Source organism: Thalassophryne amazonica, chromosome 12 (assembly GCF_902500255.1).
Source record: "Thalassophryne amazonica chromosome 12, fThaAma1.1, whole genome shotgun sequence".
Taxonomy (NCBI): Eukaryota; Metazoa; Chordata; class Actinopteri; order Batrachoidiformes; family Batrachoididae; genus Thalassophryne; species Thalassophryne amazonica.
The window spans coordinates 20,156,188-20,177,955 of record NC_047114.1 but is presented as its reverse complement, the minus strand read 5'-3'; the positions used below and the strand labels follow the sequence as shown (position 1 = coordinate 20,177,955).

At 43.0% G+C, this 21,768-nt stretch overlaps 1 protein-coding gene across 1 annotated transcript in view; it reads left to right on the top strand.

The window, feature by feature from the left end:
* wdr78 (WD repeat domain 78) overlaps nt 1-14,424 on the top strand; it is a 116,945-nt gene extending 102,521 nt beyond the window's left edge. The window contains exons 15-17 of the mRNA XM_034182684.1: nt 7,781-8,007; nt 8,114-8,267; nt 13,788-14,424. Coding sequence (XP_034038575.1) covers nt 7,781-8,007; nt 8,114-8,267; nt 13,788-13,838 — 432 coding nt within the window. The 3' untranslated portion in view covers nt 13,839-14,424. The remainder of the gene's footprint in view (nt 1-7,780; nt 8,008-8,113; nt 8,268-13,787) is intronic.
* The last annotated feature ends 7,344 nt before the right edge of the window (nt 14,425-21,768 follow it).

The window sequence follows — 21,768 nt, the reverse complement described above, 5'->3', positions numbered from 1 at the left end:
CACTTTATATAGGCTTTGAAGGATTACATAAAAACTACTTCACCAATTCTCACCAAATTTTCACCACAGATACATATTAAGCAATGGAAGACTCGAATTTTGGAGGTGATTCAGATTCAGATTGGTGGACATCAGAAATCTCTGACTGCTGTTTATGTGATTATTTTATTCTCTTCTTGAAGTGTGATGCAACAACACGCACAGTCCTTACTTGCTGCTGATGACAAATGCGTTGTCTTGACTCTGCACATTGAAGACAGCGATGGTGCTCTCATGCATCCCCACAGCCAGCTGGCTGGGGTTGTTGGCTAAGAAATCCAGCGAAGTCACAGGACTGTCACAATGGAAGACTCGCTCAGGCCACTGCAAAGAGCCATCGTTAACATATAATGAATGTATGATAGCGTCTTGGTTGGCTGATGCTAAATTCTGTCAGATCTTGGTTTTCTTTTGCATTTTAATTTGGCACAGGTTTCATACCGGATACCCTTCCTGACACAACGCAATATGTATATGGAAATCAGGACACAAGTGGGTTGTCAGAGGTAAGCTCCCTACCAATAGTACCACCAGACACCAAAAAGTATCAGTATCATAATTTTAAATCATCTGCCGAATTTACAATAAAAACATCAATACAGTAAAATGGAGATGAGCAAATGTTCAGATGCAGCCCAGCTACTACACAATATCCTCCAGTTGGTGGGTCAACAGTGATGGCCAGTCACTATCCATCTTTCCCTGGCTTACAGCTCAACTCTTCTTGCGTGTTCTGGAGTAAGAGGCTGTCTCTGCAGCATCCCACAACCTAAGACTCGCTGACTTCCTCTCCCTCCCTAACATTTGCAGAGCTGTAAGAGTCTTCCACACAGACTGGATTGGAAAACCCCTGTAGCCAACCTCCGCTGGGACTAACCAGGACTGCCACCTTTTATCCCTACTTTCTTGGACTAGGTTAAGGTACTTAAGATTCTTCATCTCTGAGGCCTCTTCACATGCAGCTTCACACGGGACCATCACCTCATTTAGGACGATCTTCTCCTCCTCAGACCATGTGATCATATCAGGCCTCAGGGACATTTGGACAACCTGGAAGAAGTGGAGCATTCTTTCCAGGTCCACCCTGATCTCCCACAAATTAGCTGCCTGCAGGAGGCTCCTGCTGGTGGTGTTTGAGGGGGGTATTTTCTTCTCCTCCCTTATAAGGCACAACTGAGTGGACACCATTCGATAAATTCAGCTGGTTTTCTGTAAAAATTTTAACGGCTGATGAGAGATTTTGGTCTGTAAGTGTCACTTTAAGGACGGCCCACGGCGCCTGACGGCGATCTACTCTTCAAGGCGGCAGCGTCTCGCCGTTTCAAGTGGAAAACTTCCACATTTCAGGCTCTGTTGACCCAGTAAGTCCTCAGAGAACAGAGAACTTTCAGAAGAAGTTGGCATGAGGAGTTTATTCGGACATTCCATTGTTAACGAACATTTTGTAATGAAAGAACGTGCGGGCAGAGTCACATGTCGGGCCGGACCCGACCACGGGGGGTCGCGACAGGAAAAACACCTCAGTTGGAAACCTTAACGGGCAAGTTGGAACATGCCCAAGCTGTTAAACAATTTCTCAGTTACTCACTTGTTGAAAGCCATCAAAAGCTGCCTGAATTTTACAAATGGTTTTCAACACGGAGGTGTTCTTCCTGTCGCGGCGCACACACATTCGCCACGTCGTTTCCGTGACGCACGTCTTTCATTAAAAAATGTCCTTAAACAGTGGAATGTCCGCATAAAGTCCTCATGCCGGCCTCTTCTGAATCTTCTCTGTTCTCTACCGACGTCCTGGGTGAATTAAGCCTTAAATTGGGATGTTTTCAGGTCGAAACAGGCCGACGACGGCGCCTGGAAGCGCTGCAGGACGTCCTGCTCCGTGGGAAGTCCTTACAGCAACAGAAACACCCCATAATCTCTCATCAGCCGTTAAACTTTTCACCGAAAACCAGCTTAATTTCTCGAATAGTGTCCACTCGGATATTCCTCACAGGTCCAGAAAAAATGTTGATAACGCAACGCGCGCCGTCTCGAGCAGCATGTGAAACAAAGGAATTCAGCCGAGAGGGCTGAACCACATCTCACTCAAGGCCTGCCCACAGGGAAATGACGTCACCGACATGCGTGAAAAAACTCACACATGCGCACGAGGGTTCAAGCATGATTGGTGTAATCGCACGTCATTCAAATCCATATAGTTTTTTTTTTAAATAAAAAGGTAGGATAGTTTTCTAAGAGACCTCGTATATATATATATATATATATATGTATGTGTGTGTGTGTATACATGGTACATGTGATGTCTTAATAATAATAATATGTGATTATATATATATATATAGTGTGTATGTGGGTAAAGGGTCAAACATGTCATAGATATACTTTTCTCAGCAGTGACATTCACATCTCCAGGAGGTTGGTGTATGAGGTTGAGAGATGTCTCGGAAGAGCTTATGGAGTCATGGAGTTGCTGGATAGAGGTGTGTTGTGATGCTGATATCTTTGTAGGAGAATGAAGGTCAAAATACGAGGGCTGTCAATAAAGTATAGGTCCTTTTTATTTTTTTCAAAAACTATATGGAATTCATTCATATGTTTTTACGTCAGACATGCTTGAACCCTCGTGCGCATGCGTGTTTTTCCACGCCTGTCCGTAACGTCATTCGCCTGTGAGCACTCCTTGTGGGAGGAGTCATCCAGCCCCTCGTCGGAATTCCTTTGTCTGAGAAGTTGCTAAGAGACTGGCGCTTTGTTTGATCAAAATTTTTTCTAAACCTGTGAGACACATCAAAGTGGACACAGTTCGAAAAATTAAGCTGGTTTTCGGTGAAAATTTTAACGGCAGATGAGAGATTTTGAGGTGATACTGTCGCTTTAAGGACTTCCCATGGAGCGAGACGTCGTGCAGCGCTCCCAGGCGCCGTCGTCAGCCTGTTTCAAGCTGAGAACCTCCACATTTCAGGCTCTATTGATCCAGGACGTCGTGAGAGAACAGAGAGGTTTCAGAAGAAGTCGGTTTCAGCATTTTATCCGGATATTCCACTGTTAAAGGAGATTTTTTAAATGAAAGATGTGCGGACGGGTCCGCGCGTCGGGACGCAGTTGGCGTGGTGCGGCGGCACAGGAAAAACACCTCCGTGTTGATAACTATTTGTAAAATCCAGGCGACTTTTGATGGCTTTCAGTGGAGTGAGTATATGAGAAATTGTTTAACAGCTGGACATGTTCCAACTTGTCCTTAAGGCTTCCAACGGAGGTGTTTTTCCTGTGGCGGAGCGTCGCGGCGGCTGCGAGCCGACGTTGCAATCCGCCCGCACGTCTTTCATTAAAAAAATCTCCTTTAACAGTGGAATATCCGGATAAAATGCTGAAACCGACTTCTTCTGAAACTTCTCTGTTCTCTCACGACGTCCTGGATCAATAGAGCCTGAAATGTGGAGGTTTTCAGCTTGAAACAGGCTGACGACGGCGCCTGATAGCGCTGCACGACGTCTCGCACCGTGGGAAGTCCTTAAAGCGACAGTATCACCTCAAAATCTCTCATCAGCCGTTAAAATTTTCACTGAAAACCAGCTTAATTTTTCGAACCGTGTCCACTTCGATGTGTCTCACAGGTTTAGAAAAAATTTTGATCAAACAAAGCGCCAGTCTCTCAGCAACTTCTCAGACAAAGGAATTCCGACGAGGGGCTGGACGACTCCTCCCACAAGGAGTGCTCACAGGCGAATGACGTCACCGACAGGCGTGGAAAACTCACGCATGCGCACGAGGGTTCAAGCATGTCTGACGTAAAAACATATGAATGAAATCCATATAGTTTTTGAAAAAAATAAAAAGGACCTATACTTTATTGACAGACCTCGTATATTTAATTGCAGCACTTATGCAATATTTATATGCATAAAGACATCCTCCTTATAAATTAGTGTTTTATTTTTGGATACATTAAGTGTAAAACTAAGTGGGAAGTGAAGTCATTTTTTTCTTGTCAAAAGTAGATTTTGTGGATATCAGTGTCTTTGTATTTATTTCTCACAACAGAGTTAAGGTGGCCCAGAAAATTGTCATTAGTTAGAAGACTACCCCATCCAACTGATGAGCATGTGTTATGTCTTCTCCAGACTATCAGCTATTTGACAGCATGACTTGTGTGTCACATAGCAGGGCCAGTGGTTAATGCGCTTGGTTTCAATGCAGAAGGTTCCGGGTTCGAATCCTACCCCTGGCACATTTCTCCATGTAATGTGGAGTTGCATCAGGAAGGGCATCCGGTGTAAAACCTATGCCAATTCAACATGCAGATCCACCTCGGATTTGCTGTGGCGACCCCAAGTGCAAACAAGGGAGCAGCCGAAGGGACTTTTACTCATGTGTCACATGCACCTGGGGCACAGTGAACACAATATACATAGTATATTGTGAATGCACAGTGAATCAGTCTAGAAAGTGTCAAGTGGATGACAAATAGTACTTGTTGAAGCTTATACATTTATTTTTCCATGAATTATTTCTATAATTTGTGTATATAAACAACTGTTTGCACATTTGAACAGAAAAAAATAGTTTCTAAAGGATTTATATCACTATATAAGACACTCACATTACATAGCTGGCTTGCTGGATTATAATTAGTATATGCATCAGCATACAGTAGTGTTCAGAATAATAGTAGTGCTATGTAACTAATAAGATTAATCCAGGTTTTGAGTATATTTCTTATTGTTACATGGGAAACAAGGTACCAGTAGATTCAGTAGATTCTCACAAATCCAACAAGACAAAGCATTCATGATATGCACACTCTTAAGGCTATGAAATTGGGCTATTAGTAAAAAAAAGTAGAAAAGGGGGTGTTCACAATAATAGTAGCATCTGCTGTTGACGCTAAAAACTCAAAACTGTTATGTTCAAACTGCTTTTTTAGCAATCCTGTGAATCACTAAACTATTATTTAGTTGTATAACCACAATTTGTCATGATTTCTTCACATCTGCGAGACATGGAGTCAACCAACTTGTGGTTGATTCACTGTGCCCCGTGAATTAGTGTCCGGGCCACAGTGAATCAAAAATTTTTAAATCGATTTTAAACACCTGTAAATTACACTTGGGGTAACATAAATAACACAGCCTTATAATCAATAACTTGCTGTATTAAATCCACAATAGAATGACCTAAACCTTTGCATAATGTGTTTATGCTGTCATAAAACATTTCTGATCCACTGTGCTCAGGCTTCCCCTATGCGAGCCACATACTCACACTCACACAGACGTTTTTTGCTTTCTACATACAACTCCAATTCCAGTGAAATTGGAACATTGTGTAAAATGTAAATAAAACAGAATACAATGATTTGCAAATCCTCTTCAACCTATATTCAATTGAATACACCACAAAGACAAGATGTTTAATGTTCAAACTGATAAACTTTATTGTTTTTGTGCAAATATTTTCTCATTTTGAAATGGATGCCTGCAACACATTTCGAAAAAGCTGGGACAGTAGTATGTTTACCACGGTGTGACATCACCTTTCCTTCTAACAACACTCAATAAGAGTTTGGGAACTGAGGACACTAATTGTTGAAGCTTTGTAGGTGGAATTCTTTCCCATTCTTCCTTGATGTACAACTTCAGTTGTTCAACACTCCGGGGTCTCCGTTGTCGTATTTTGCACTTCATAATGCGCCACACATTTTCAATGGACGACAGGTCTGGACTGCAGGCAGGCCAGTCGAGTACCCACTCTCTTTTACTATGAAGCTCTGGTTGACATTCCTGCTGTCAGCATGCCAATTGCACGCTCCCTCAAATCTTGCGACATCTGTGGTATTGTGCTGTGTAATAAAACTGCACCTTTCAGAGTGGCCTTTTATTGTGGGCAGTCTAAGGCACACCTGTGCACTAATCATGGTGTCTAATCAGCATCTTGATATGGCACACCTGTGAGGTGGGATGGATTATCTCAGCAAAGGAGAAGTGCTCACTATCACAGATTTAGACTGGTTTGTGAACAATATTTGAGGGAAATGGTGATATTGTGTATGTGGAAAAAGTTTTAGATCTTTGAGTTCATCTCATACAAAATGGGAGCAAAACCAAAATTGTTGCATTTATATTTTTGTTGAGTGTAGATGAGATGCAGTACTTCCATTGTGAGGGAATGTCAGTCATCACTTCATGGCCATGTGTTACTCTCAGACTCAGAATCAGACCAGCCTTTATTCGCCAAGTATCCACAAAGATACAAGGAATGTGGCTTTGGTTTGAGCTGCACACTCTCTGTACGGCATGTATAATTATACACCAAACACTGAATAATTCACAGTAAAAAAAATGTGCAAATGAAATGTGCAACTATAAAGTGTGCAATAAGAGAAACACGTGTGAAACAGACAAACAGATTGAAGTTGTACATGAAGTAGATGAATTAGTGAGTTTTTTTGGCAGGTTAAATTGTTCATCAGTGTGATGGCCTGTGGAAAGAAACTGTTCCTGTGTCTGGTTGTTTTGATGTACAGAGCTCTGTAACATTGACCAGAGGGGAGGAGTTTAGATAGTGTGTGTCCAGGGTGTGAGGGGTCTGCAGAGGGGTTACCAGCTTGCTTCCTGGTCCTCTACCGGTATATGTCCTGGATGGAGGGCAGGCTGGCTCTGATTATTTTTTTCTGCAGACCTGACAGTTCGTTGAAGTCTGTGCCTGTTATGTTTAGAGGCATAGGGAAACCAGAGACAGAGTTGCACAGGACAGACTGGATGACAGATGTGTAGATGATAATGAGCAGTTCCTGGGGCAGGTTGAACTTCCTGAGCTGTCTGAGGAAGTAAATCCTCTGCTGCCCATTTTTCCTGAGTCTATGTGGGAGGTCCACTTCAGATCTTGGGAGATGGTGGATCCCAGGAACTGGAAAGTGTCCACAGTAGGCACAATGTTATTGAGGATGGAGAGGGGGGTAGTGATGGTGGGTTCCTCCTGAAGTCTACTATCATCGCTATAGTTTTGAGCGGGTTCAGCTCCAGGTTGTTCTGACCACACCAGAGGACCAACTGTTCCTCCTCCTGTCTGTATGCAGTCTCATCACCATCCTGGATGAGTCCAGTTATGGTGGTGTCATCTGCAAACTTAAATTAGAACTGTCTCAGTAGTGTAAATTCAGCTCAAAGGTCTTGAAATTGAAATTATAATTGAAATGAAAACATGAACATTTCCTAGCCAGTGAACCTGTCTTGGACTTAATTTACCAGAATCATTCAGAAACATGTGGTACTGTAGCGTAACTCTGCCTGGAGTAGATAGTTCTCAAAAAACATATGACTGTGCAAGAAGGAAGCTTGTGAAGGAGGCCACCACAGCACCCATGACTGCTCTGAATGAGTTATATAGGCTTCTGTGGATGTGAATGGAGAAACTGTCTTTAGTGCAAATTTGGCCTCTTGTGTCACTGAGGTAAGTGGAGTGGAAAAGAGAAGGATCTCAATACATGAAAACAGGGGGCTTAATATTCCAGCGTGCATTTTGGCAAACTGCAGCTAAAATTTCAGACTTTCTTTTTAAACAGAAGTGAAATCATCTTCTTTTTAAGGACATCTCACTGGTTTCCTACTTGCCCTGATAGTGTCACATTTATTTTTATGATTGGCAGTTATATCAAATGAAAGCAATGATTACAATCTCATTTCAAAGATTTATATAAATCAACAGTTTCATGATATGACATTGATGTTCTGCTTGTTTGCAGTGCTGTGTAAACCAGATTGCATGGTGTCCACTGAATCCTGATGTGTTTCTGACCTGCTCCTCTGACTGGACCATCCAGCTGTGGAACCAGGACCACCACAGGCCCATATTAGAATTTACCTCCAACCAGAAGGCTGTGTACAGTGTCCAGTGGTCCCCTAAGTGTGCAACAGTGTTTGGGGCTGTTAATGGAGGACACGTGGAAATCTGGGACCTGAATTCCAGTGTGTGAGTCAGTATGGTGGAGAACATGTCTGTATTGGGCTGTGCTTCCCTCAATTTCTCCTCATTTGCTATGCTGAAGTCAGCAGTAATCCTGTGTTCTGTCCTCCAGTTTGGATCCAGCCATTGTGCACATTGCTGACCCTGGTGTGGCACTGAAGACCCTATTGTTTGCCACAGCGACAGAATGTGTCCTGATTGGAGACAGTGAAGGACAAGTGACTGTGTACCATCTGAAGAACCTCAATGTTGGAGAGAACAGCCAGGTACACTGCAGTGCTATTTTTCTTTAAAATAACCATTATTGTAAAACAGCTTTATACTAAACAGATGCAGTGATATTCCAGTGAGTGTGAAGTGTGGTTTTTCCTCAAAAGACATATCGATAAATCCGCTATGAGCCCCGTGGACATGTAGATCAGAAATGACCATAAAATTAAACTAGGCATGTCCTGTTCTGATCAAATCTGATTAGAATTGGCTCAATAAATGCATTTTTGATTGGTCAGTATGGGATAAATGAAATCAGACTCACTAAATCACTGCACATTTCTTCTCGCTTCTTTTCATATGTGTGGTGTTAATCAGTAAAGTGAGCAGCCAGTCTGTGCTGATGCTGACAGTGTGCAATGCATTAAATTAAAAAACATTTAAAAGTACATTAACACACTCCTGCACCTTAAACACAAATAAGTTGATTTGTCAAAGCACAGCGAGATGCATAGCATGCCAACTGCAACAGCCAGTGAACCCACTTTCCTGCTGTTCATACAGACTATGCAGGTGCATAGCCAGAGGTGCGAGGGGTGTGAATGCCTCCAGACCCCTCACAGTAGAGGTTCACTTTTGAAAACATTTTAAAAGTCATTTCTTCAAGAAATAAATAAATAAACATGTTTTCAAAGGTGTAGAATGCTGTCATAGTGGATATTGTGGGTGCCTTGCTCCAGCCCCAATTCCAGTGAAGTTGGGGCGTTGTGTACAATGTAAATAAAAACAGAATACAATGATTTGCAAATCCTCTTCAACCTATATTCAATTGAATACACCACAAAGACAAGATATTTAATGTTCAGACTGATAAACTTTATTGTTTTTCTGCAAATATTTGCTTATTTTGCACAAAACAATAAAGTTTATCAGTTTGAACATTAAATATCTTGTCTTTGTGGTGTATTCAATTGAATATAGGTTGAAGAGGATTTGCAAGTCGTATTCTGTCTTAAAAAAAAAAAAAATATATATATATATATACGAGGTCTGTTAGAAAAGTATCGGACCTTTTTATTTTTTTCAAAAACTATATGGATTTGAATCACGTGCGTTTACATCAGACAAGCTTGAACCCTCGTGGGCATGCAAGAGTTTTTTCACGCCTGTCGGTTACGTCATTCGCCTGTGGGCTGGCTTTGAATGAGGAGTAGTCCCCTCCCGTCGGAATCTCTTTGAGAACTTCCTGAGAGACTGATGCTTTGCTTGATCAAAATTTTTTCAAAAACTGTGAGGCACATCGAAGTGGACATCATTCGAGAAATTCAGCTGGTTTTCTGTGAAAATTTTAACGGCTGATGAGAGATTATGGACTGTTGCTGTCGCTTTAAGGACTGCCCACGGAGCGGGACGTCGCGATGCGCCCTGAGCGGCCGCTGTCTGCTTGTTTCGAGCTGAAAGTGTTGGGGAAAGTGTAGTGACACGGACCCACAACAGGGGGCGCAAATGAACGGTCAATAGATGAGCCAAAAGGTAACAATTTAATGTTGTGAATGTGCACAACGATAATACAGACAATCACAGAATCTGATAGCAGTCAATACACCAAGGTGACGTGTGGGCAGGCTCGAGGATAGAAGCCATTTGTCCTGAGAAGAGCCGGGACCACACGATTTCCACCGCCACAGAACCCGGTGAATACTGGAGCCGCCAAGTCCCAAATTCCCAGGTGATCACCGTCCCCGACTGTCGGATCTGGTACTGCTGGCGAGGAGCACAAACAGTGAGATGTGGGTGTGTGCACACCCAGTAACAAAAACAGTCAGAAGGTGGAAAGTCACCTCCACCTCTAATCACACACTCGTGCAGCTCCTGTTAAACCACTTATCTGGTTTGGGTGTGAAGCGAAGCCGTCGCTGTTCGCACCAAACGCCAGTCCAGCAGATAAGGCACACCACAGGAAAACGGCTGCAAAAGGGTTCAGACTATTACTCAGTTTTAAGTCAGCAGAGAAATTACCTTCACAGGTAGATGATATCTCGGCAACGAGGTGGAGATGACGTCCGGTCTTTATGGAGTGAGATGATGAAGTGTAGATGGGTGACAGCTGTCAAGAGATAATGAGTGACAGCTGTCACCCCCGGCTGTGTCCGTGGCGGCAGCGCCCTCTCGTGCTTGAAGCCCTCACTTCAGGCAGGGCGCCCTCTGGTGGTGGGCCAGCAGTACCTCCTCTTCTGGCGGCCCACACAACAGAAAGCTTCCAAATTTAAGCCTCTGTTGACCCAGGACGTCGTGAGAGAACAGAGAACTTTCAGAAGAGGTCGGGATCAGCAGTTTTTCCGGACATTCCACTGTTAAAGGAGATTTTGTAATGAAAGAAAGTGCGGACGGGTCCGCGCGTTGGGACGCAGCCACATTAAAAACACCTCCGTTGGAAGCCTTAAGGACCAGTTGGAACATGTCCAGCTGTTAAACAATTTCTCAGATAACTCACTCAACTGAAAGCCATCAAAAGCCGCCTGGTTTTTACAAATGGTTATCAACACGGAGGTGCCTTTCATTAATAAAATCTCCTTTAACAGTGGAATGTCCGGATAAACTGCTGATCCCGACCTCTTCTGAAAGTTCTCTGTTCTCTCACGACGTCCTGGGTCAACAGAGGCTTAAATTTGGAAGCTTTCAGCTCGAAACAGGCAGACAGCGGTGGCTCAAGGCGCGTCGCGACGTCCCACTCCGTGGGCAGTCCTTAAAGCGACAGCAACAGTCCATAATCTCTCATCAGCCGTTAAAATTTTCACAGAAAACCAGCTGAATTTCTCGAATGATGTCCACTTCGATGTGCCTCACAGTTTTGGAAAAAAGTTTGATCAAGCAAAGCGTCAGTCTCTCAGGAAGTTCTCAGACAAAGAGATTCCGACGGGAGGGGTGGACCATTCCTCACTCAAAGCCAGCCCACAGGCGAATGACGTAACCGACAGGTGTGAAAAAACTCACGCATGCACACGAGGGTTCAAGGTTGTCTGATGTAATCGCACGTGATTGAAATCCATATATTTTTTGAAAAAAATAAAAAAGTACGTTAGTTTTATCACAGACCTCGTATATACCAGATTATGAATCATTACTGTTCACAAGTGAGGGGACAATGGAGTGTAAGATTGGCCGAAAATAGGCACAGCAGGGCAGTATGGCATTTGCTCTGCTGTACTGTTGTGACAAAAATGGAGCTGAGCCAAAAGGCAAAGCTCTCGATCTACTGGTCATAGGGATGTGAATCTTACAACAACTCACGATTCAATTCGATTCCGATTCTTGGGGTGACGATTCTACTCAGAATGAATTTTCGATTGAAAGAGCTCTGAGAAATAGTTATATTACTCAAAAAATGTTTATGTTTAAGAAAATGCAATTACAAGGTTAATCAAGTGATTCTAAAGATGTAAATTTACTTATCTGCTTTACTCGTTCAGAGTTGGCTGGCAGTTTAGTGAAGTGATGGAGTGTGCGCTGGTCAGTAGTCGGCAGAGACCGCTGCTCCGCTTCTTGTAGCTCCGGGTGATGGCGTCGCATGTGGGCTCGAGGATTTGAAGTGTTTCCAAAGTACTTAACTTTCATTTTGCAGATTTTGCACACTGCATATGTCATGTCAAGCTTCTTAACGCAGCAAATAATAAAATCCAAAATGCACCCAAACATTTGCCTTCAGCAAAGATGGTGCTGGCTGAATTAGCTCTTCGTCTGCCATGCTAAGCTGCAGCTCACGAATGTTTGAAGCACATCGGACCCTCCCCTCGCGGGCACGCTGCAATACAGAAGCCATTGCCTGACAAACAGTACACACAGCGAGTAAGCAAAAAAATGTTTAAAAAAATGCTTTTTAAAAATCTATTCTTGGACATTTTGGACAATTTCAGAATCTTAATAAATAAGAATCGCGATTCGGACATGAATCGATTTTTTTCCAGCACCCCTAACTGGTCAGTCTTCTCTCCTGCTCTCACCTATGATCATGAGGGTTGGGCCATGGCCGAAAGAACTAGATCGCAGGTACAAGCGGCCAAAATGGGTTTCATTAGGAGGGTGGCTGGTGTGTCCCTTAGAGATAGGGTGAGAAGCTCAGTCATCTGTGAGGAGCTTGAAGTACTGCCACTGCTCCTTCATGTTGAAAGGAGCCAGCTGAGGTGGTTTGGGCATCTGGTAAGGATGCCCCCTGGGCACCTCCCTAAGGAGGTGTTCCAAGCGCATCCACTTGGTAGGAGACCCCGTGGAAGACCCAGGACTATGTGAAGAGATTATATCTCCACACTGGCCTGGGAACGCCTCAGTATCCCCCAGTCAGAGGTCATTAATGTGGCACGCGAAAGGGACGTCTGAGGTCCCATGCTGGAGCTGTTGCCCCCGCGACCTGATCCCAGATAAGCGGTTGAAGATGAGTCAGTGAGTGAATCATTATTTCCAACTTTTTAACTTGTATAAGTCCTGATGTTGCTAATAAAAATAAAATTAGCCATACACCATCTGAAAAATGCAAACAGATTCAGAGCTATTTTAGCCATAAAAGTGATGTAACCTAAGTTAACAATTACCTGTCTGAAGGTCGCTCCACCTGTGTTCAGCTGCAGTCCACATCATGACTCACTCCAGTACACACTTCAGTCTAATCTGTTTTTTGTCTCCAAATGTAATATGGCTTTAATATGGTTTTAATTTAGCTTTCGTATCAAATTATTTTATTTTGTGATCAAAAGGTACCTGTCTCGTATCTTTGTAACCTGCACTGTATTCAGAAAAAACAAAACAACAACATCACATACGTCTGCTGCTGTTTGTACAAGATGCACCATAAAAAGACCTCTCACTTTCCTTCTCAAAACATTATCTTTGGAAAGTCTGTCCACCTAATAAGCAATACTCATCATGTGACTACATCCTTGCAAAATGCATATTTTATGTCAGTATTTACAGTCAAAATCTGCAAAAAACACTAATTTCACACAGCATAAGCTTTCCCCCATTCATTTTATGGGCACGACTTGAGTTGATGTCACCAAAATTTATACAGCTTGAGGTTTCTGAGTGTTTATCAGAGGCAGTGCAATCATGCCAATTTCCCCATTTATGAGTTAATATCTCTTGGCATATAGCACCAAAAATAAAACAAAATACATTGATATTTTCATAATTCTTTATTTATTTAGAATAGTCAGCTCATTTGACATTTTATTTCCTAGTGATATCCACTTTAAGAATAAAGTGATGTAGTTTGAACCACATTGCCTTTGAAACCAAGGCTTCCTCCCATATTCAAAGACATGTAGGTTAAGGGGATTTAAAACTTTAAATTGTGCATGGGTGTGCATGCGGGTGTGAATGTGTTTGTCTATTCGTGGCCGTGCGACAGACTGTCATCCTCTCATCCTGGAACGCTGGCGGTTGTGTGTCTGCATGCATTTTGAGTTTTAGCATTGTTTTTCTTGCATTGGCCAAAAGAAATGCTGCTGCACTGTACTGTTCTGTACGATGCTGAAAACTGGCCCACAAACAGCTCAGTGTGTCACTGAACATTTTCTTTTCAGGTGGATATTCTGGAGGGAATAATCCAATCTGCAGTTTCCAGACAGCTTTAGAGCCCACATGGCCTGACAGAGATACAATGTGGTATGCTTTTGTCTTGGATGATGACTAATACCTTCAATGCAAGTGTAGTATATTTTTGGTTTATTTCATAGTTGTGATTTTAATTGTTCCTGTTCGCTGAAGTTCGCACAATCATTAGTAAATGTCCAAAGAAGGCATTTAGTCCTTTGTTAAGAGAAGTATGCACATAACTGTGCCAGTAAGTGAGTGGTCAGCTTCCACATCTAGACTGTTTGGAGTCAGTTATTTGTAATATACACTTGAAATCAGCTCTCAAACTTTTAATTGCCTGATTTGTCTGTGAAATAAGAAGAAAATAAAACACAGCTGGCCATGAAGAAGCTCAGGAGCCAGCTGTGCAGTAACTTGTGGTCTCTTAAAATGGAGGACTGCACACAAGAGTCCTCATTTATGCATTGTTCACTGTGTGGATCAGTCGATATCTCCCAATTAAAGCTGAGGTCTGCACTATGAGCTCGTGTTCATTCTTTCCTTTTAGTGCTGTGATCGATAGATAAATGAGAAAAAAACAACCTCTGTCACTGTCGACCTATCTGTATTGACACGGGGAGTTGTCACATCACATCACCAAATACAGTGCATCTGAAAAGTATTCACAGTGCTCAATTTTTCCACATTTTGTTATGTTACAGCCTTATTACAAAATGGAGTAAGTTCATTTTTTCCCTTAAAATTCTTCTCACAGCAACCCATAATGACAACTTGAAAAACTTTTTTGCAAATTTATGAAAAAAAAAAACTAACTAACTAAGAAATCACATAAATATTCACACCCTTTGGTCAGTACTTTGCTGATGCACCTTTTGCAACAATTACAGCCTCAAGTCTTCTTGAATATGATGCCACAACCTTGGCACACCTATCTTTGGGAGGTTTTGCCCATTCCTCTTTGCAGCACCTCTCAAGCTTCATCAGGTTGGATGGGGAGCGTTGGTGTACAGCCATTTTCAGGTCTCTCCAGAGACATTCAATTGGATTCAGGTCTGGGCTCTGGCTGGACCACTCAAGGTCATTCAGAGTTGTCCTGAAGATAATCCCTTGATATCTTGGCTGTGTGTTTAGGTTCATTGTCCTGCTGAAAGATGAACTGTCGCCCCAGTCTGAGGTCAAGAGTGCCTTTTCAAATCATGCCCAATCAACTGAATTTATCCCAGGGGGACTCCAGTTAAGCTGTAGAAACATCTCAAGGATGATCAGTGGAAACAGGATGCACCTGAGCTCAGTTTTGAGCTTCATGGCAAAGGCTGTGCATACTTGTGTACATGTGATTTCTTGGTTTTTATTTTTAATAAATTTGCAAAAATCTAAAAAAAAAAAAAAAAAAACACCAAAAAAACCCACATTTTTTACATTGTCATTATGGGGTATTGTGTGTACAATTTTGAGGGGAAAAAAGTGAATTTCATCCATTTTGGAAAAAGGCTAAAACATAAAATGTGGAGATATTGAAGTGCTGTGAATATTTTCTAGATGCAGCGTATTTGTCAGATTAATGTGTTCACTGTCTGACTTGCTGAGGAAAAGCGCACACGTGCGTGAAGTGTGTGCGCAATTCCTTTTGCCAAATTTAACTTCAGTCTGACTAAAAAATGTCTAATTAATGTCTGATTCCTGCACTGTATAGAAAAGCACAACATCAGAGTTCTGAGTGTTGCATCATTTTGTTTGTTTAAATGTTTGTTTGAAGTGGCAGCAGACTATAGATGTCCGAATGTCACTGTCACGTCAGTAAATGACAGGTTCAGTCTGAAGGGTCTGCGGGGGAGAGAGAGAGCATTAGTGTGAAACTCCTGTTGAACAATAAACACTTTACAATCTCTTCACTAATTAAAGTGAAGACTGGGTGAAAGCACACAGTAACAGGCACATTACTTTTTAGTTTATAACTGAGTTTGGTTCATTGTTAAATTATTCATTCTGTATGGATATTAAATCAATACACTAGTGAGAAAAATAAAAAAGTATGCTTCATGGTGCTGTTGTCCAAGAGGGGGCCAAGCCTTTTTCCCCAGCTCTGTGTGCACTGCAGGGACATTAAAAGAAATAAAGTCCTGGGAGCGAAGACTACAATAATTTGTCCTGAGTATAAAATAACATGACAAGTAAAAGGGCACCAGATGGAGTATGGATTCATAAATAAATAAATACCAAAACAGATGATCCATGGTCTGTGACCATGGGTCATCTACAGGGAAACAGACGGATCATACTTGTATCCTTGATAAGAAGGATTCAATACAATGTGATGTTTTTATATGGTGTGTGTGTGTTTTTTTTTTTAATATGTCCATGCCCTTCCTGATATCAGACAGTTTCCCACACTTCTCACAGGACAGCGATGGTAGCTCAGTGGTTTCTGACTGGCAGTCAGAGCTTTTAGAAAGTGTGGGTTCGATTCCTGTGGGTGGCATGTAATTTTTTTTTTTTTTTGTCACCAAGCTACAGATTAAAAAAAGAAAAAAGTATTTCATGGCCATCTTATACATGGTCCTGTACTGTAATAGGTTATATGCCATGATATCAATAAAACCAAAACACTCTGACACACAGGATAGAAAAAGAATTGAAGAGGAAGAAAAATGGAAAAATATAGAAATAATGACATGGTGACTGATGACAAAAGACAATGACACATAGTTTAACAACACAGTAACAAAAAAGTATACGTACATTTGATTTTTTAAAAACTTAACCTTTAACAACTGTAAAATCTTCGTGTAAATATGTCATTGTACAAATTATAAAAACAATTATTGTATCTATACTTTGTGTTACTGTATGGCCATTTTATTGCTCTTTTCAGGCTTTGTTTCTAAAATAATGGAAACAACACAAGCTATGCTGTTTCTGTGCAAGTGTATGGACACAATAATTGTTGGTTGATTAGCTGCGATGTCAGGGCACCAGATAAAAATGTAGTTTAGGGCACCAAATTGGTCCCAGGCAGCTCTGTGTGACAGTGCTAGCAGGAAGTGTTCAGAGGGGCATTGGTTAAAGTCAGTATTGGTGCTGTTGCCAGCAGAGGTTGTCACTGGTACTTTTGAAGGTAAAAAGTACCAGCCTGCAGTACTGCCTGCCTGACAACAGTAATTATTTGTGTATAAGCATTAACAAGATCATTGCTTTGTAATAGTAGAATTTTACTGCCCCTCCCTGGAGCAGTAGCTCCTGTTACAGCTACGTACCTTTAACAAATTGGTCCCAGGTGAGGAGACAGATAAAAGGCAATCTTTATGACGCTTTATGATTGTCACAGTTAGGGATGGAGTCACCCCGCCTGGATTAGGAAGGCCAGGGCCTCTTCCTGGTGACAGGACTGGTGGCTGGGTAGTGGGATTCAATTGGGCTCAGCTCAAAGAAATGATATGGTGTCATCTCCATGCGGGCTCACCACCTGCAGGGAGTCTGGAGAAGGTCTGGTGCACTGCTTCTTTTCTTGCAGTGGACAGGGGCAAATGCCCACACAGACTGACACTCAGTTATGGAACTTAACGCTTGGAACATGGAAAATTACCTCTCGGGTGGGGAAAGAGTATGAGCTTGTGTGGGAGGTCAAGAGATACCAACTAGAAATAGCTGGGCCCACCTCCACACATAGCACGGGTTCTGGAACCATACACCTGTAGAGGGGCTGGACTCTCTGTTTTTCCGGAGTTTCCTGAGTAAGAGGCACCAGGTGGGTGTGGGGATACTCACAGGTCCCTGGCTGAGTGTCATTCTTTTGGAACTTTCCCCAGTGAACAAAAAGGCTACATCTATGCAACTTTGTTTTGCAGAGAGGAATCTGACTGTTGTTTGTGCATATGCACCAAACAGCAGTTCAGAATATGCAGCCTTCTTGAAGATTCTGAGTGGGATCCTGGAAAAGGTTCCTGCTGGAGACTCCTTAGCTCTACTGGGTGAATTCAATGTTCACGTGGGCAACAATGGAAAAACTTGGAGGGGAGTGATTGGGAGGAATGCTCCCCTGATATGAATCTGAGTGGTGTTTTGTTATTGGACTTTTGTGCTGGTATTGTGCTTAACAAACACCTTATTTGAGCACAAGGGTGTTCATAAGTACATGTGGTACCACAGCACCCTAGGTCAAAGATCGATGATGGATTTTGTAGTCATGTCATCAGAGCTACGACCATGTGTCTTGGACACTCAGGTGAAGAGAGGAGCGGAGCTGTCAACTGATCACCATCTGGTTAAGAGTAGGCTCAGATGGTGGCATAAGTCACCTAGGTGTCCTGGAAGACCTAAACTCCAAAGAACCTTCTCCCAGATCCCGTGGGAGGTTGGGGACATGGAAGCAGAGTTGTCCATGTTCAAGGCCTCCATTGCTGAAGCGGCTGCTTTGAGCTGTGGGCATAAGGTTGTAGGTGCTTGTTGCAGCAACCAAAGAAAACCAATGGTGGACTCCAGCGGCAAGGGAAGCTGTAAGGCTGAAGAAGGAGGCTTTTCATGCTTGGTTAATACAAAGGTCTCCAGAATCAACGGATAGGTACTGGAAGAACAGAAAGACTACAGTCTCAGTGGTTGCTGAGGCAAAAACGTGGGCATGGAAGGAGTTTGGAGAGGCCATGGAAAATGACTTTCAGTCAGCCTCAAAGTGAATCTGGCAAACTGTCAGGTGCCTCAGGAAAGGGAGGCAATTCTTAGCCCAGGCTGTGTTCAGCAGGGGAGGAGAGCTGCTAAACTGGACTGAGGATATCATCAGAGAGTGGAGAGAGCACTTTGAGGCTCTCCTTAACCCTACTGACATACCCCCCATCGACGAGGCAGGGATGGAAGACTCAGGTGAATCTGGTGCCATTATCCGAGCAGAAGTCACAGAAGTAGTCAGAAACGCCTCGGTGGGAAGTCGCTGGGGCCGGATGAGATTCATCCTGAGTTTCTGAAGTCTCTGGATGCTGTTGGGCTGTCATGGCTGACACGATTATGCAGCGTTGCATGGAAGTCAGGGACAATGCCTCTGGATTGGGAAACTGGGGTGGTGGTCGCCATCTTGTTTGTTCATGTAAATGGGGAATCTTCTTCACAGACTAAAGTTAATTATGGAGTTCCACAAGGTTCTGTGCTAGGACCAATTTTATTCACTTTATACATGCTTCCCTTAGGCAGTATTATTAGACAGTATTGCTTAAATTTTCATTGTTACGCAGATGATACCCAGCTTTATCTATCCATGAAGCCAGAGGACACACACCAATTAGCTAAACTGCAGGATTGTCTTACAGACATAAAGACATGGATGACCTCTAATTTCCTGCTTTTAAACTCAGATAAAACTGAAGTTATTGTACTTGGCCCCACAAATCTTAGAAGCATGGTGTCTAACCAGATCTTTACTCTGGATGGCATTTCCCTGACCTCTAGTAATACTGTGAGAAATCTTGGAGTCATTTTTGATCAGGATATGTCATTCAAAGCGCATATTAAACAAATATGTAGGACTGCCTTTTTGCATTTACGCAATATCTCTAAAATCAGAAAGGTCTTGTCTCAGAGTGATGCTGAAAAACTAATTCATGCATTTATTTCCTCTAGGCTGGACTATTGTAATTCTTTATTATCAGGTTGTCCTAAAAGTTCCCTAAAAAGCCTTCAGTTAATTCAAAATGCTGCAGCTAGAGTACTGACGGGGACTAGCAGGAGAGAGCATATCTCACCCGTGTTGGCCTCTCTTCATTGGCTTCCTGTTAATTCTAGAATAGAATTTAAAATTCTTCTTCTTACTTATAAGGTTTTGAATAATCAGGTCCCATCTTATCTTAGGGACCTCGTAGTACCATATCACCCTAATAGAGCGCTTCGCTCTCAGACTGCAGGCTTACTTGTAGTTCCTAGGGTTTGTAAGAGTAGAATGGGAGGCAGAGCCTTCAGCTTTCAGGCTCCTCTCCTGTGGAACCAGCTCCCAATTCAGATCAGGGAGACAGATACCCTCTCTACTTTTAAGATTAGGCTTAAAACTTTCCTTTTCGCTAAGGCTTATAGTTAGGGCTGGATCGGGTGACCCTGGACTATCCCTTGGTTATGCTGCTTTAGACGTAGACTGTGGGGGGGTTCCCATGATGCACTGTTTCTTTCTCTTTTTGCTCTGTATGCATCACTCCGCATTTAATCATTGGTGATCGATCTCTGCCCCCCTCCACAGCATGTCTTTTTCCTGGTTCTTTCCCTCAGCCCCAACCAGTCTCAGCAGAAGACTGCCCCTCCCTGAGCCTGGTTCTGCTGGAGGTTTCTTCCTGTTAAGAGGGAGTTTTTCCTTCCCACTGTTGCCAAGTGCTTGCTCACAGGGGGTCGTTTTGACCGTTGGGGTTTTTCATAATTATTGTATGGCCTTGCCTTACAATATAAAGCGCCTTGGGGCAACTGTTTGTTGTGATTTGGCGCTATATAAAAAAAAAGTTGATTGATTGAAGTTGATTGATCTTGATATAAGTACATGTGTTCCAATTATAGGGGAATCACACTTCTCGGCCTCCCTGGGAAAGCCTATGCCAGGGTACTAGAGAGGAGACTTATACCATTAGTCAAAGAGAATATGACTAACTAGTCTACGTGTGTTTTGTGCACATGGAAAAAGGCGCATTTGGGTATCCTGTGGGGGGTGCTGCAGGAATATGGGGTACCGGATTCACTGCAACGTGTGATCCAGCTTCTATATGATCAACGTAAGAGCTGTGTCTGCATTCCCTGCATTACATTAGATCTGTTTCCGGTGGGTGTTGGACTCCGCCAGGGCTGCCCCTTGTAACCAATCCTGTTTGTGATATTCATGGATGGGATTTCAAAGCACAGTCGGGGATCGGAGGGTGTCTAGCTTGCTGACCTCAGAGTTGCATCTCTTCTTTTTGCAGATGATGTGATTCTGTTGGCTTCATCAGACGACGACCTCTGGTGTACACTGAGCAGGTCAGACAGAGTGTGAAGCGAATGGGATGAGAATCAGCACCTCCAAATCTTAGACCATGGTCCTCGGTCTGACAATGGTGGATTGTCCCCCCGGTTATAGGAGAGTTACTGCCCCAAGTGGAGGAGCTTACATATCTCCTGGTCTTGTTCATGAGTGGGGGTAAGTTGGAGCGTGAGATCAATAGATAGACTGAGAAAGCGTCTGAAATCTTGTGGATGCTGTTCTGGGCTATCATGGTAAAAAAGGAGCTGAGCCAAAAGGCAATGCTCTCAATTTACCAGTTGATTTATGCTCCTATTCTCACCTATGATTAAGCAGTGTTGATTATAACCTAGTTAAATGGGCCATTTTAATTTAACCATGTTAGTCCCATTGAGATCGAGACCTTTTTTGCAAGGGAGACTTGGACATTTATAAAGTTTCCAATTCACCAAACCTGTATGTCTTTAAATGTGGGAGAAAACCAGAGCACCAGAGGAAACCCACACAAATATGGGGAGAACATGCAAACTCCACAAAGAAAAGCCACAGGTGGGAATCTAACCCATGACCTTCTTGCTGTGAGGCAACAGTGCTAACCACTACCCCACCGTGTTGGCAATGATCATGAGTGTTGGGTAATAACTGGAAGAATATGCAGATACAAGTGGCAGAAATTAGATTCCTCTGTTGGGTATCTAGGCTTACACTCCCAGGACAGGGTGAGAAGCTTGACTATCCAGAAGGGACTCAGAGTAGAGCAGCTGCTTCTTTGCATCAAAAGGAGCTACTTTAGATGGTTCGTGCACCTGCTGTGGATGCCCCCTGTTCGTCTTCCAGGCACGTCCAACTGGGAGGAGGTCCCTGGGAAGACTTAGGATACGCTGTAGAGATTATATTTTCCAGCTGGCTTGGGAATGCCTTGGGATCCCCTGGGAAGAGTTACAGGACTTGGCCAAGGATAGGGAAGTGTGGGATGAGCTGCTTGCTCTGCTGTCACAGCGATCCAGACCCAG